Genomic DNA, 13359 nt, shown 5'->3' with positions numbered 1-13359 from the left:
CATTGTCTTCGACTTCCTGTAAATCACGTTTCTCCAAAGATCTAGAGTAGCCAGTGGCAAGTATGGACACGATGAAAAAGACAACAAACACCTAAATAAAAAAAAAAAAGAATTTTAAACAAATTTTCAGTGCCATCTTTACCCTAAGGGCATGTGGGGCATGAACCCAGGGCCCTGGCCTGATAGGTGACCCCAAATAATACAACAATTTACATCTTTCCTTTTTTTTGGGGGGTTTTCTTAAAGCCCCTCCCCCCACTCTATGTGCTCAAGTGCCTCTGCACAGCCCAAGACGGCCCTGCAAATTTGTATTAAAGTATACTGTCAAGTGAAGTATTAATGAACAAAATCAAATCATAAAATTGAAAATATTTTTATAAAAACCAATTGTTATATGAAAAAATAAAAGATCATTAATGTATTGCTTTAATTTCAGTTATTACCGTTGATAATGTTAAACTAAAAAAAAAAAAAAATGTTTTTGTTTTTAAATAGTGATACAAAATCTTTAAATGTTTTAGAATTGGCAATTAAAAGACATTAAGGATTCCATAATTAAATAAAAGGTTTTACTCAACAACCCACAGCGATAGTTAAAATTAACTAAAATATTAAAATTATTATCTTATTGTATCTTTATTAGTGTATCTACTATTAGACAAAAACACAATGAACTAGTGTAGGTGTAACGTTAAAATCAATTTTGACCTAACATATTTTTAATTAAATAAATAAAAAATAATCATTTTTTTTCTAAGAATTAATTTAAAAGCCTGTTTTAAAATACCAAATTAAATAAATATAGGCATATCGTAACTTTATAAAAAAATGATCTATTATGACAAAATTTAACTATAAAAGTAAACAAATAGGTAATTGTAAGTAGGTATTCATTAAATATATGTAATTCCACGTACCTGAGTGGTTTTCATATTGTTTTTTTTTCGCACAAAATATGTTCTGGGCAAATATATTATCAACGCGACTGAATCAATCGTATTGTATTCAAACTGAGTATAAGACTTAAGTAAAATATTCGTTTATATATTGTCCACATTTCCCACTGCCTTACCGAGTTTTCCGACCTAATAATAAGAAAAAAAATGCTATCATATAATTTTACCTCCCACTATTAGTGTTGGCTCACTGCTTTCTCTGGATTTTCTTTACTACTATAATACAGCAATTGAGTTTTAAAACATATATATATATATATATTATACAGTATTTCTATAGGCACTTGTTGGAAGAAAAAAAACGCACACACATATATTGAATTTAACTTCATAAACAACACATGGGTATAAAATGTTACAAAATGTAATAATATCTATAAACAAAATCTATTCATTTATTATTTTTTTTAGTACCTATTTCAATAAAATATTATCAAAACAAAATTATTGATTGGCAAGTTAATGAACTGATAAAAAAATAAAAATAAGGAGTGTAAAAATAACAACTTGTAGAGAATATTATTGCATTTTAAAAATTATTCTATTGATTACCTCCTAGTCGACAATTAATTTTATTTTCTAAACCGCTTTTTGGCGGTGTAAACTTTTCAACAAACCGTTTTAAGATTTTTTTTTGCGGTTAATAACACAATACAATTATGAATAAGTTCCGGTTGGTCAGTTTATAAAATAGGCCAAAAAAGGAACACATTGTCGCATTTAACTAAAAAAATACACTCCGATGAAAATCTAAATTAAATTATTCTGTGGTTAAATGTTGAACAAATTATTACCTATCGAGTTACATATTATTATGTTTTTTATGCAGTAAACTGTAAACAAAACATCCTAGATTTGTCGCCAAATACTTATATGCAAAACGGATTATTACTAAAAACATTTTTGATACTACCGGTTGGGCGTTAGTCGAATTCAAAATTTGACTCGAAATTGATAATACAGCCTATTTTTTTCGACGTTTCAATAGTTACCGGGTATTTAGGGGCTGCAGCACTGTCAGATATTTCTGAAATGATCAAGGGTACTGAAGCCGGCTTAATCCTGGTAACGCCATATCTTATAGGGTTTAATAAAAAAATGTAATTTTTTTTTCATAGTGTTTTTATAGAATGAGATCACAATTTTTTTTTACACCCTCCCCTAATTATTTTTATACCAACTTTTAAAACTTAAATAGTAACGTATACGTTTTATTAAATTTTTAAGCTAAGAATATTTGACTTAACATTTTGACCGGTTGTTAACCAGGCTTGAACAACTATTTTTGAAGTTATAAGAGTTTGAATTTATAAAAACTATTAGTTTGAGAGGTGGTAGGAACATAAACATTGTGAAATACTATGAAAAAAACAAATTATATTATCAATTAAACCCAATGAGATACATCTTATACGGCCGCTAATATTATAATATATTTTTGTTGTAGTTGTTCAAGATCTTTGAGTTTTTTTTTTCTTTTCGAAAAATCGGCCGCGGTAGTTCATAGATAATTTTCGACGTCGGATATCAATCAAAAACTAGGTACGTAGGCACATTGAATAGCTATTGCCTGTTATTATACTACTTTTTCATTTTCTAAGTATCGGCTATATAGTTCACCGTGTACAACGGTAGTGTGTGTGTTGCTGACGTCGAGATCCGCACGGTCACTTTCTCATTGATTTGTCTCGGTGATCTATTATTCAACAACTAGCCAGGCACGGCGTAGGGACACAATTCCGCAACACGCGCTCGCCCGACACAGGTACAAGTGTTTATAGGGAAATATACAACACATGATCAAATTAACACACACCTATGTAAAAATAATATCTGATCTATTACCGGCTATACCTGCACGCGCGTTGGGAAACGTATACCAACAGTGCGTATTACGCGTATTGTACAAAACCCCTTTGCGTTGAGTAAACCCTCTTCACCCCCCCCCCCACGAAAAAAATCATAAAACCCCTTAAGATCGGTTGTCCATTAGCCCTTTAAAAACTTTAAAAAGGAGAGTGCCATAGTACTGTTCTCATATTTGTAATACACAATAATACTATTGTGTTCACATATCACACTCGCCGCTATTATTTTGTTAGTGTATATATTTTTTTTATAGCAATTGAGCCGTCTTAATGTAGGACAGGACTTATGATAGTACTGTTTTTATATTTTCAAATACAAAATATTGGTTTTGTGATCACATCAGGCTCAACGCTCGTTTAATACATAACATTTGTGTATTATATTTTTTAACAAATATAATGAATATTCTACACGTGGAAATATCCGCCGCCATCACGGGTAATCTTGCAGCCGGTCGTTTGTTCTTTGACGGTTCAAATACAAATGACCGAAGAGCAAAATAAACGCACTGAATATTAACGCGTTACCGCACAGCGTGAATACGGAACTTCCGGTATTGGCCACTGGTTGTATCATCGAACCTGCGCATTATTACACATCATTAGAATAATTTGGATATTTCACAACAGCAACAGTGTGTTTTGCTTAGAAACCCCCTCCCCCCACCCTACGGAACGTTTAACAACGCTAAACCGCTAATATGAAGTGTCAGACGTGCTACGGTTTGTTAACATAATAATTGACCGTATTGTGTGCCTACTTGAACGGCCAATAATGGTAAAACATGCGTATTAACGTTACACTGGAGCTAGGAAGTGCTCGGCTCTTCCAGCTTTCGAAGAAAGATATTAGAAGAATACGTCCACGTCAGGCACTGATGAATGAACTATAGTCTAGTGATGGGACTCCGAAAATCCGGATTTTTTAAAAAAAAAAACGCTATTTAAGCCACTTGAAAATCTTATACATATATTAATTACTATTACAATATGAAGATGTGTACCTAAGTAAAATTTGTTGATGAAAATTAAAAAAAAAAACTCTTAAATTTGTCTATAAAATGCTTTCGGATTTCAGCAAATCCGAAATCCAAAAGCAGTTGATCTTTTTGATGTTTTGTTTTATTTTTACATATTTATCAAACACATTTTGCTTAGGTACACAGCTTTATATTGTAAAATTATTTAACACTTAAATAACGTAGCTTAAATAGCGTTTTTTTGTGAAAATCCGGATTTTCGGATTCCCATCACTACAGTAAAATCAGACCCGGCTCAAACGCTTAACCACACAAGTTTTGCATAAGTGAATGAGACGGGTTTGAAATGCCTTTGTCGCCTACCCCTTGGAGCCGGGCTCGAGTTCATGACAATGGGTACCACGTGTAAAATATTATATAATAATTGGATACACCCCCACCCCCCTCTTCTTACCGATCCACATGAACGAAACCGTCGAAGTTATTCCACGAGTCAGCGTGTGGTAGGTGTGGAACTGAGTGAACCGGCTAATTTCGATCAGTCTGCACATTGTGGATTTCAAACCGCAGCGGTAAAGTTCTAAGTACAAAAAAATCATGATAAAAAAAAACACTCTGTCCGTATCACATGCCAAGGTTGTCGCTTGACTATCTCTTAGGGCTCGGTACGTTTTTCGGCTCACCGGTAAAGATACCGTATCCCATCAGGGTCAGTGCCTTAAGTGAGATGTCGTGGTCGAACGTGGCGTGTAGAGCAACGGACAAGCCGCCAATTACTAAGCACAAGAAGGAAATGTGAAACGGAACGTTCTTTGGCGTAGTTTCCCAAAAAACGAATCCGAAAAACCGACCGAGCAACAGTCCGACGCAAGTGCAACATGTCAGTCCCTCGTACAGCGGCCTCTTGACGTTTTTGCTCATCACTATAATATTGGCACAGCAAAGAAGAAACGTACAATGACACCATAGAGTTATAATATAAAAAAAGCTATGAACTAACATAAAAGAAAGGGAAAACTCCATCATTGAGTGGTTGGCACTCTATATTATGAAGAAATACGTTTTTACCTTTAAGTATTATAGCTTTTTTTTAAAAAAATACTTTCACATAATAACCAGAAGGGAAACCATGGCCAGACTGACTTTTGCCTTTCTGTGTACGTCACGTTAAAACTACTGTAGCCACCACCCCCTTGAGTTCGGTGACCGAGTTAGGACCTAACCTAACCGAGTCCTAGTAAGTATGATGAGCGTTACTCGCCTGCTAAGCTTGCCAGTATGGCGCACAGAACGAAATTCACTAGCCCGTCGGTGCACAAGAGAACCGCGTACGTCCCTAATTCGATGCCTTCGACGTCAAACGCTATCTTTAACGACCGCCGCGCCGGATCCTGCGAAACGTCGAAAGTGCGGTTGAACTTTCTCCCCAAATCTTCCACCGTAAACAGTCGGCTCACGGACGTGTGATAGTCGAACATGGATTGCTGGAAAAAAGTGGTCGTCGTAGCTGTTGATCGTTAAGGTGTGAAACAGAATAGAATGTCGTTCGCTGAACCTTCACCGTTTGATCCGAAAACAGTTTGACGTTGCCGTCAAAGTGTACGTCGTCCCTGTACAACGGTCTGACGCCGCTCGGCGAAGGCTGTGTCCAGTAATTGGCGACGTTCTGTATTCTCGGCCGGTCGTTGATTTGGTTGGACACGTCTTCGTCGCGCAAATCCGGCATCCTTTTCGTCCTGGGCGTGTCCTCCGTCAGCAACACCATGCGGGTCCTGTGCAAATTCGACATTGTGTTGACCATCGTGCTATCAGCTAGCAATTACCGTCGATCGCCGATCACTTCTTTTACCGTCGGGTACTTGACGCGGGGATAGTGTTTACTGAACAAACGGTGATTGTAAGCAGCCCGCTGCGCCTTGTGCCGACTGATCCGCCTTGTGCCGAACGGTTCGTCGTCGTTGTCCAACACTTTTAACTCGAACGGGTACGGGACGGCCACGAGCAGACCGAATCCGAATACAGCCAACGTCAATGCTGAAACAAAACAAATGTCATCATTAAGTGTTTTTACGATCGCCGCCAAGATCGGACTGGCTCCAAAAAGCATTGTCGGATCATATGAGTTGTAGAGTCTTGGGTTGAGGTCGAATCTAGACTATGTCGGTTTGCTGCGGCCTCGGTGCATCGCACCACCTGCATCACCCTCGGTTCACTTTAAGAAACACCGGGGAATTTACTAGGTACTTGTGCTAGGAATTCAATTAGAAGAACCGAAAGAGTGCATAGTTCACGTTTAGCGAAGAAGTTTAGAGACGAATGTGTGACCTAACCGACCTGTTACGGTCGGATTGATAAACAGAGGCGATGCAGGCATGCCAACCGTGAGCTGTAAGTCCATCAAATGTTGTCTATGCTACTGTTCCAGCTCAACTAGTAAGTAATGTGACCAGCATAGGTCACGAGGATTTGACAAATTTGTGTACAGAACGCATGCAAATCTCGTGACAAATCTTCGTGACCCCCACGACTGTTTGTACGACATACTTGAGTACACGACCGCCACGCACAGCCAACTCGAGCTCTCCGATATGGTCCTGATTGCCGGCGGTAAGACCATGAGCCCAGCTACTCCGCCAACATAGACTATGCCGTGCACCAGAGCCCTCCGTTCGGTGAACAACACCGACAACAGCAGCGAGTAAGTGCCGTTTATTGCACCGGCCCCGAAACCTAAACGCCTGTAGCATAAATATATTATACAAAATCGCATACAGTCACGTGCCATTACCGCCGACGATGCCCAAAACCGTCTTAAAAAATGCCGTGCACCCCGTCGTCAGCATAAGCAGCCACAAGATCAAAAGGCCGCCGCCCAGTGCCATGATACACCTGTACCCGTATATGTTGACGAGCACGCCGGCTAGAGGTACTTAAAAAAAAAAGACAATCTTGAGGTTTAAAAATTGAAGAAGTACTGACCCCCCCCCCCTCCAAAAAAATTTGACAGAATTAGACATACACACATGCACTTTACACACACTTTTGACTCATACGTTCGTTTTTAAATATCAAGGCGTAAATACATTATAAATAAAAAAAAAATATTAGTGAAATGGTTTATTGTAGCAATGGCTTCTTGGCTATTTTAAACTAAAATTCATACTCAGAACAATAATACGGGCAACTTGGTTCTTAGTGGGTAAATAATTATTGTCTTTACAGGCCGAGTACGTTGAGGAATACGTCCTTCTAAAGTTTATTGTAGTTAAAATGTAAAATTAGATATATTTTTTTAGATTTTAAACTAAAATTAAATAACAAAATGGAAAAGCGATACGTTTGTAGTAAATAAGAATGGAGATGAATTTTTGAAATTAAAGACATTTGCTGGCCCACACCAATTGCCTGGAATAAAGCGAGGAATAAGATCTTACTGGCTACAGCGGCCGTCAAGTTGAACACTATTAAGTGACAAAGAGCGTGGTCGTAACGAACATGTTGTTCGTCCATAGCGAACATGGAAAAACAAAGTCCGCCGGTAACGAAGTTGGCTAGAAAAGCCGTGCAACACGTCGTCCACGGCCACAAGCCGCCGTCCGGTGAGCAAGTGACGATCAGCAGAGACGATTCAGCCGCCGGATAGGACGCCGATATTGTCCCGGCCGGTGACTGTTTAGCGTGCAACCAAGGCGGACACGCGGGCCCGGTCATCGACAACCGTTGGTCGGGGTAAAAGTAAGGGCCACGAGGCACGTTGGCGGCCGGTAGCGGGCCATGCGGTTCGGCCTTGCCGGTTGCCGGATGGTTTTCCCACTCGACCGGTACCGTCGAAACGGCGTCGACGAAACGATCCAGCGGTACGATCTCAAAGCTCTCGTCGGAAATGACCGCGTTCAAGTCGACGACACCGAAATTTCCGGAAAAAAACTCTTCCACAAAGTCCGTGCCGACTTGACCATCGACAATGGCCTGCGTCCCTCTTCCGTCCACATCTTCCGACCGGCCGGTAGTTCCACCCGAAGTTCCCGGTCTGTTGTAGTCGTCCATTTTCTTGACAATTATAAGAATAACTATCTCAAACTCAGTCAATTGACATGTCCATCGATTAAAAACCATAGAAACCAAATTAAACAGTAGGTATAGCATTATCATACAACTACCATAAAAGGTCTAGTATTCAATAAAAAAAAAATCATATTGAATAATACTATAGTGTATTTCGTCACACGCCCTACTGACCACAATATAATATATAATAGTAAACAATATATGCGTACAATATTACATACACATAATTATAATACTGTTATTATTACATTACATACAAAATAAAAAATTCAGTACATCAATTATTATACCTACCAGTGTAATAAAATATTTTCTTTTTGTGTTACGACTATTGCTCAATGTATGGAAAATAGTTTTGAGAATAATTAACAATGTTATCGCTAAGTTAACAAACATATTATTTTATATTCTTTTTACAATTTCAACGTTTGTAATACTTTTTATGAAGTATTGTAAAAAGTGATTTTAAACTATAAAATAATAAACAAAGGTAGGTCTGAAAAAAACTAAAACACAATATTAAATTATTTGATTTCTATAAGGGCGCATGCACTTAGATAGTGCATTTTTTAAAGAAAGCAATGTATGCAATAGTGTCTAACTCGATTTGGCCAAAAATCGAGATTGACGCTTTTATACATATATATATATTATATTAAGGCGCGGAAATAAGTAATAATTATATATTTTTTAAGTGTGACTTTTCAATAAGAAAAATATAAAAAGTATAAACATTTAAAATTAACTTCATACATTTATTGATTTAATTGATGAGCTTATACTATCGACCGTAAAAAATAATAAGACATTTTTTCTTTAAACACACGATTTAATTATTATAATAATAAAAAAAATGAATCAGCTATTAATGTTTAGCGATGCGGTTAACCGCGTTCTATCTAAGCCCTAAAGTGGAAATTTGAAACTTTTATAGTAATAATAGCTTAGCAAACGCCTAATTTTTATATTGATCATTCTTCGCCGTACAAAAAAATATCACCACAGCTTACGGTTATCTCATAGCATAGCTACTATACAATACAGTTTATTGTATACCGGTATAAAACCACTATAACTAAAATATTTGCCATTTGTGACGACGATTAACCCAATAGGTTATAATACTATATCCGTTTGCTATTTTCTGCGGCTGCCGATTTCTAGTTCTAGTGAAACGTTTGTCATACGCTTCATAGGCCGGTTTATGAAATAACCGAGAAATATGTGTATTTTTTTTACTTTAGCAATTTATAAGTGAAATCATGTATGTATGTACCTATTTTGCGGCAACGGCGACCAACTGCTGGAGCGACCGTAAGTCGCGGGCAATGTGTGCGGTGATGCAACAAGTCGTTATGGCTTTATCTATGTATGTGTGTGTTTTTTTTTCTCTATATGTATCGCCAATAAAAAATAGTAATAATAATAATATACAATACGACGGAGACGACTTGAGTTTTCTACTCGGAGAATGTCGAAAAGATAATTTTTTTCCTTTTTGTCGTTTAAGTATAGTATAAAAAAAAAAAATAGTAATAATATATAATTGTCGAGTTAGACGTGTTGTACTAATTAAGACGGTCGATTACATACTATATGTATATTTTTTACACGAACATACAACGTGAAACCCATTGCGGTGCAAATATCATTACTATATAAGTATTGTAACGGTAAAACGGTCATAATATAGATCTACTATAATGGATATCTCATCTGTTTGGATTTCACGTTGCTCTAAATGTGTACACTACGTGCAAATCTCGAGTTCTGGTTAAATGACTAAGAAACTCAGTCCCTTTTTGTTAACACGCCATTGGTTCTCCGGTTATTCGATATTGTTATTACCTGGAAAATTCATTAAGTACTCGTATAACCTTCAACGGGAATGAACTAGATATTTTCCAATATATTACTCATTTATTTATTGTTATTATTATTATCACTATTATTATCTTGCGTGGCGCCGCCGATGCGACGTCAGTCGAGACGTGACGATTGTGTTTCTATCAATATATTTGGTTATATATTATACATACATAAACAATATCTAGTATTTTTATTTTAGTGGAATATTTAGAAAGCAAAAAAAACACAATCAATCAAACGGTTAATTAATTTGCCAAATCGCCCGTGACGGTTTTTTTTTCTATTAAACGGTTTAATTGAAAATTTAATTGAAAAAACATTATTGTACAAAATACTATATTATCGACTAAAACAAGTTGACCCAACAAACTTTATCGTAGACCACAGTTTTTATCACTTTCAAAGACGGACGTCGATGGAAATAATATTGTGTAACATAATAATTGCCGTTAAAAATACCTATTGTTGTAGAGTCAGAAAACAATAAGTTGTTACGCAAAAACAGTTCATTTGAAATCATTGAAAATGATAACATAACCACTTTTTGGTCTACTCTATTTAAAATCTAACCGCGCAACATAATATTTGGGGTTTTAAAAATGAGAAAGAAGAAAATTCGTTCCGCCCAAGTGCATTACTAAAGGGATGTTCTTAAAATGCAGAAAAGATATACTTGAAAATTATTGTTAAATTTGTTTAATGAGCGTATTTAAAATGGGCAAATTTCAGGGTTCGACGAGCCCCAACCCATAAAAAAATGCAATTTCTCAATAAAATAATAATTTGGTTTTGGTTAAGAAACAACTTTTCACGTGAACACAATACAGTTTGCAGGATAGTTTTTTCAGAGAAAGTTTTATTCCTTTTAAAATAATTTATTCACAACAACAGAGTCGTCCGTTCACTCCTTAATATTATTTTGATGCAATTCAACTAACACCACTGTCAGAAGAAAACCACAATCCTAAAATAACATTATAATTTATTGTTATTCTTGAATTCATGGTTTACTGCTAAAATATTATAATTTACAAGCATTTCATTATACTTTTGTTCGCAAAATAACTTTAGCTACAGTAATAATAACATTAAAATTATAATGACATATCAGAATTCTTGTAGTATTTAAACGCGGTCAGTGTTCCATTCGTTTGTGCTGATTTTAATATTATTATGTTTGTAAATTTGCTCGATGTATTGCACATAATGGCGTTGAATAAATATTTAAAAATCATCATTTGAAATTCAAATTAGCCAAAGTACGACCGCGGACCGAGATGTATTTGTATTACTATTTCATTCATAAATAACCTTATTATTGCATAATACAGCCGAGGATATAACAAATGTGTATATATGTAGCTACCATAACATTCTTTTATCAATAATATAGAACACTATAAAAAAAAAAATGTACATTTGAACTTTAATTAATAATATGTATTATTAATATTCTATTTTTTATAACTAATTTAATTTTTATCCTTAAAAAACACATTATTTTAAAAACATAATTTTACAAAACGTTTATTTTAGAGATTAGGATTTCGACTTCAATGCGGAGCGATTTGGTTGACCTGCAAATATCACACTTGCAATTGCATTAAAAATAATAATAGAATATAATATTCTGTCGTTGGTCTTGACTATCACTCGTTTGACTTACATATGTATGTAACCGACCTCGCTCCCTGTACATCATGGCGTTTTCTGTACAGCAAAATACTCGTTTGTCACTTGTAAAATTCCACGACATTACGACATACTTAAATTTCGGACGGTAAAAAAATAGTTTACTCGTAACTCGTAAAAATATGCAATTGACAATATAATAAAAAAAACTCCATTGAAATTATGATCATATTTTTCTTCGCACTAAGGTTATGATTTTACATAACCTTAATACTCTAAATTAAATATTATTTCTATCCGTAAATAATCCATGTGACGTATAGTATTGAGGTTAATTAACGAATTGTTAATTTTTTTTATGTACATACACATATATTATATAATTCCTAAATTTAATTAGTTAATAGTAGTATACCTGTATGCTTTAAACTTTTACCCGATTTGTGATTAACGTTTAAACAAGTTCCATTTAGATCAAGGGTGATCCCAATAATATTTAGCAAATAAATTCATGTCAACTTGACTAGTATAATCATTGACATTTTACGATTTTAGATACACTACCGTAAGCAATAAAAAAATCTGCTTAAGGTTAATTAAACGATTAAAACAAATAAATTACAAAAATATTAATATACAAACTGAATTCCCAATGTACTTTTTTAAGGTCTACCTAATCGATCAAGGTTTATAAAAAAAAAAAAAAAAAATGGAAATACAATTTTATTAATAGTTGTTTGTTAAATTATATAATGGACATTAAAAAATGTTGGTAACATTTTTGTGAACACAGAACCACAGCTGTTTTTATTAAGTGAAATATACAAATACTGAATAAAAATTTAAGTATATTTTAAAATGACTATAAACGCGGTTTTAAATGGAAAACTGTACCAAATAAGACACAAAACAGTTATGCTAGCCGACACTTAATCGTGCAATTATTTTTGATCATTAAGTCATTTTTATATTTTAAATATTTTTGGCAAACACTGTTACTTGATTTTGTATTTAAATAAATCTTTAATATTCTCCAAGACCGAGGTTTACCCGTAGTAGGAGCATTATAATATATTTTTTATTCTTGAGATGTTTTTAGTAAAAAAAACAATATCGACACTCAAAACGAATAACAGCTGCTTCGGTAAACAAAATCCCGAACTCTTAGTGGTGAAAAATCCGCTATTTGAATGCATATTACCACCATGGCCGATAATTAATGAAGGTGGTAGGCTTAATGATATTGAGACAATATTGATAATGATATTGATCATTAGCTTAAACTCGGTCCTGTGCACAATTTCGGCCGTCCGAATATTTCCTGCTCGTACCTAGATGTACTCGGTGGGTTTTTTTTTCTGTCAAAAGGGATAAAAAAAAAATTACTGGATTCTGCGACCGCATTAATTGACGGCCAGAGTCGCTGGAACTACCGCAGTAAACTCGGTATTGCACAAAAACCAGTCGAAGCGATCCAGACGAAACGTAACACTAACATAATACTGCGATAAAAACCAATAATTACACCGACATAAAGTCAATTAATATACTTTATTTATACTTGACCGGCCTACGACTGGCGTTTGGTTTCTTCTCTTATTATTTCCACACGCAATTCTCGTGATGTAACAACACGGTGCGATAATAATATAATAAACGAGCTCAATAACTGTGCTCAAAACGTTTTTCATTCGCTCTCGGGGGTATGTCCACACATGCAAATTTGATATCATTATGCGACCAGAACAATAGTGTCCTGCGAAAAAAACAAAAAAAAACATTGTGCTCAAATTTCGAACGTTCTAAAATTGGCAGACTCGGGGTTAAACAACATAAAAAAAAATATAAATAATTATAAACGCCACGAGGTTATCGCTCAGGCGTTATCAACCGGTTTTCAGATTACCGGACCGGGCCGCCCGTTTGGGTATTAAGCACAGGGGCGGTTACACGTCACATAGGTAATATCATATGGTTCCCGCCGAT

At 35.2% G+C, this 13359-nt stretch overlaps 2 protein-coding genes across 2 annotated transcripts; both read right to left on the bottom strand.

The window, feature by feature from the left end:
* Positions 1-2910: 2910 nt before the first annotated feature.
* Positions 2911-5389, bottom strand: LOC126834228 (uncharacterized). The gene is made up of 4 exons (XM_050566003.1): positions 5066-5389; positions 4488-4727; positions 4259-4384; positions 2911-3406 (listed from the first exon to the last, which is right to left on the bottom strand). Exons 1-4 carry the CDS (start codon positions 5280-5282, stop codon positions 3258-3260), a joined length of 732 nt encoding a protein of 243 aa, XP_050421960.1. The 5' UTR covers positions 5283-5389; the 3' UTR covers positions 2911-3257.
* On the bottom strand, positions 5178-8114 carry LOC126834226 (uncharacterized). Its single transcript, XM_050566001.1, has 6 exons — positions 7239-8114; positions 6593-6733; positions 6349-6534; positions 5654-5838; positions 5360-5576; positions 5178-5288 (listed from the first exon to the last, which is right to left on the bottom strand). The coding sequence occupies exons 1-5, from the start codon at positions 7954-7956 to the stop codon at positions 5397-5399; spliced, it is 1410 nt and encodes a 469-aa protein (XP_050421958.1). The 5' UTR covers positions 7957-8114; the 3' UTR covers positions 5178-5288; positions 5360-5396.
* Positions 8115-13359: the final 5245 nt, after the last annotated feature.

Source organism: Adelges cooleyi, unplaced genomic scaffold (genome assembly GCF_023614345.1).
Source record: "Adelges cooleyi isolate 19-005CV unplaced genomic scaffold, UGA_ACOO_1.1 ACOO_flye_CR_arks_rails_tigmint_CR_PRNA_21, whole genome shotgun sequence".
NCBI lineage: Eukaryota > Metazoa > Arthropoda > Insecta > Hemiptera > Adelgidae > Adelges > Adelges cooleyi.
Note: the sequence above shows the minus strand (reverse complement) of the source record. Positions and strands in the feature narration are given on the sequence as shown.

Excerpts from the sequence above, each read along its gene's own strand:
- LOC126834228 (XM_050566003.1), bottom strand. The coding sequence starts at position 5,282 with ATGTTCGACTATCACACGTCCGTGAGCCGACTGTTTACGGTGGAAGAT. Across the intron at positions 4,728-5,065 it reads CATACTGGCAAGCTTAGCAG|TGATGAGCAAAAACGTCAAG; the intron begins GCGAGTAACGCT and ends CCAATATTATAG. Across the intron at positions 4,385-4,487 it reads GGGATACGGTATCTTTACCG|AACTTTACCGCTGCGGTTTG; the intron begins GTGAGCCGAAAA and ends TTTTGTACTTAG.
- LOC126834226 (XM_050566001.1), bottom strand. The coding sequence starts at position 7,956 with ATGATAATGCTATACCTACTGTTTAATTTGGTTTCTATGGTTTTTAAT. Across the intron at positions 6,734-7,238 it reads CTTGACGGCCGCTGTAGCCA|TACCTCTAGCCGGCGTGCTC; the intron begins GTAAGATCTTAT and ends TTTTTTTTTAAG. Across the intron at positions 5,839-6,348 it reads CGTGGCGGTCGTGTACTCAA|CATTGACGTTGGCTGTATTC; the intron begins GTATGTCGTACA and ends GTTTTGTTTCAG.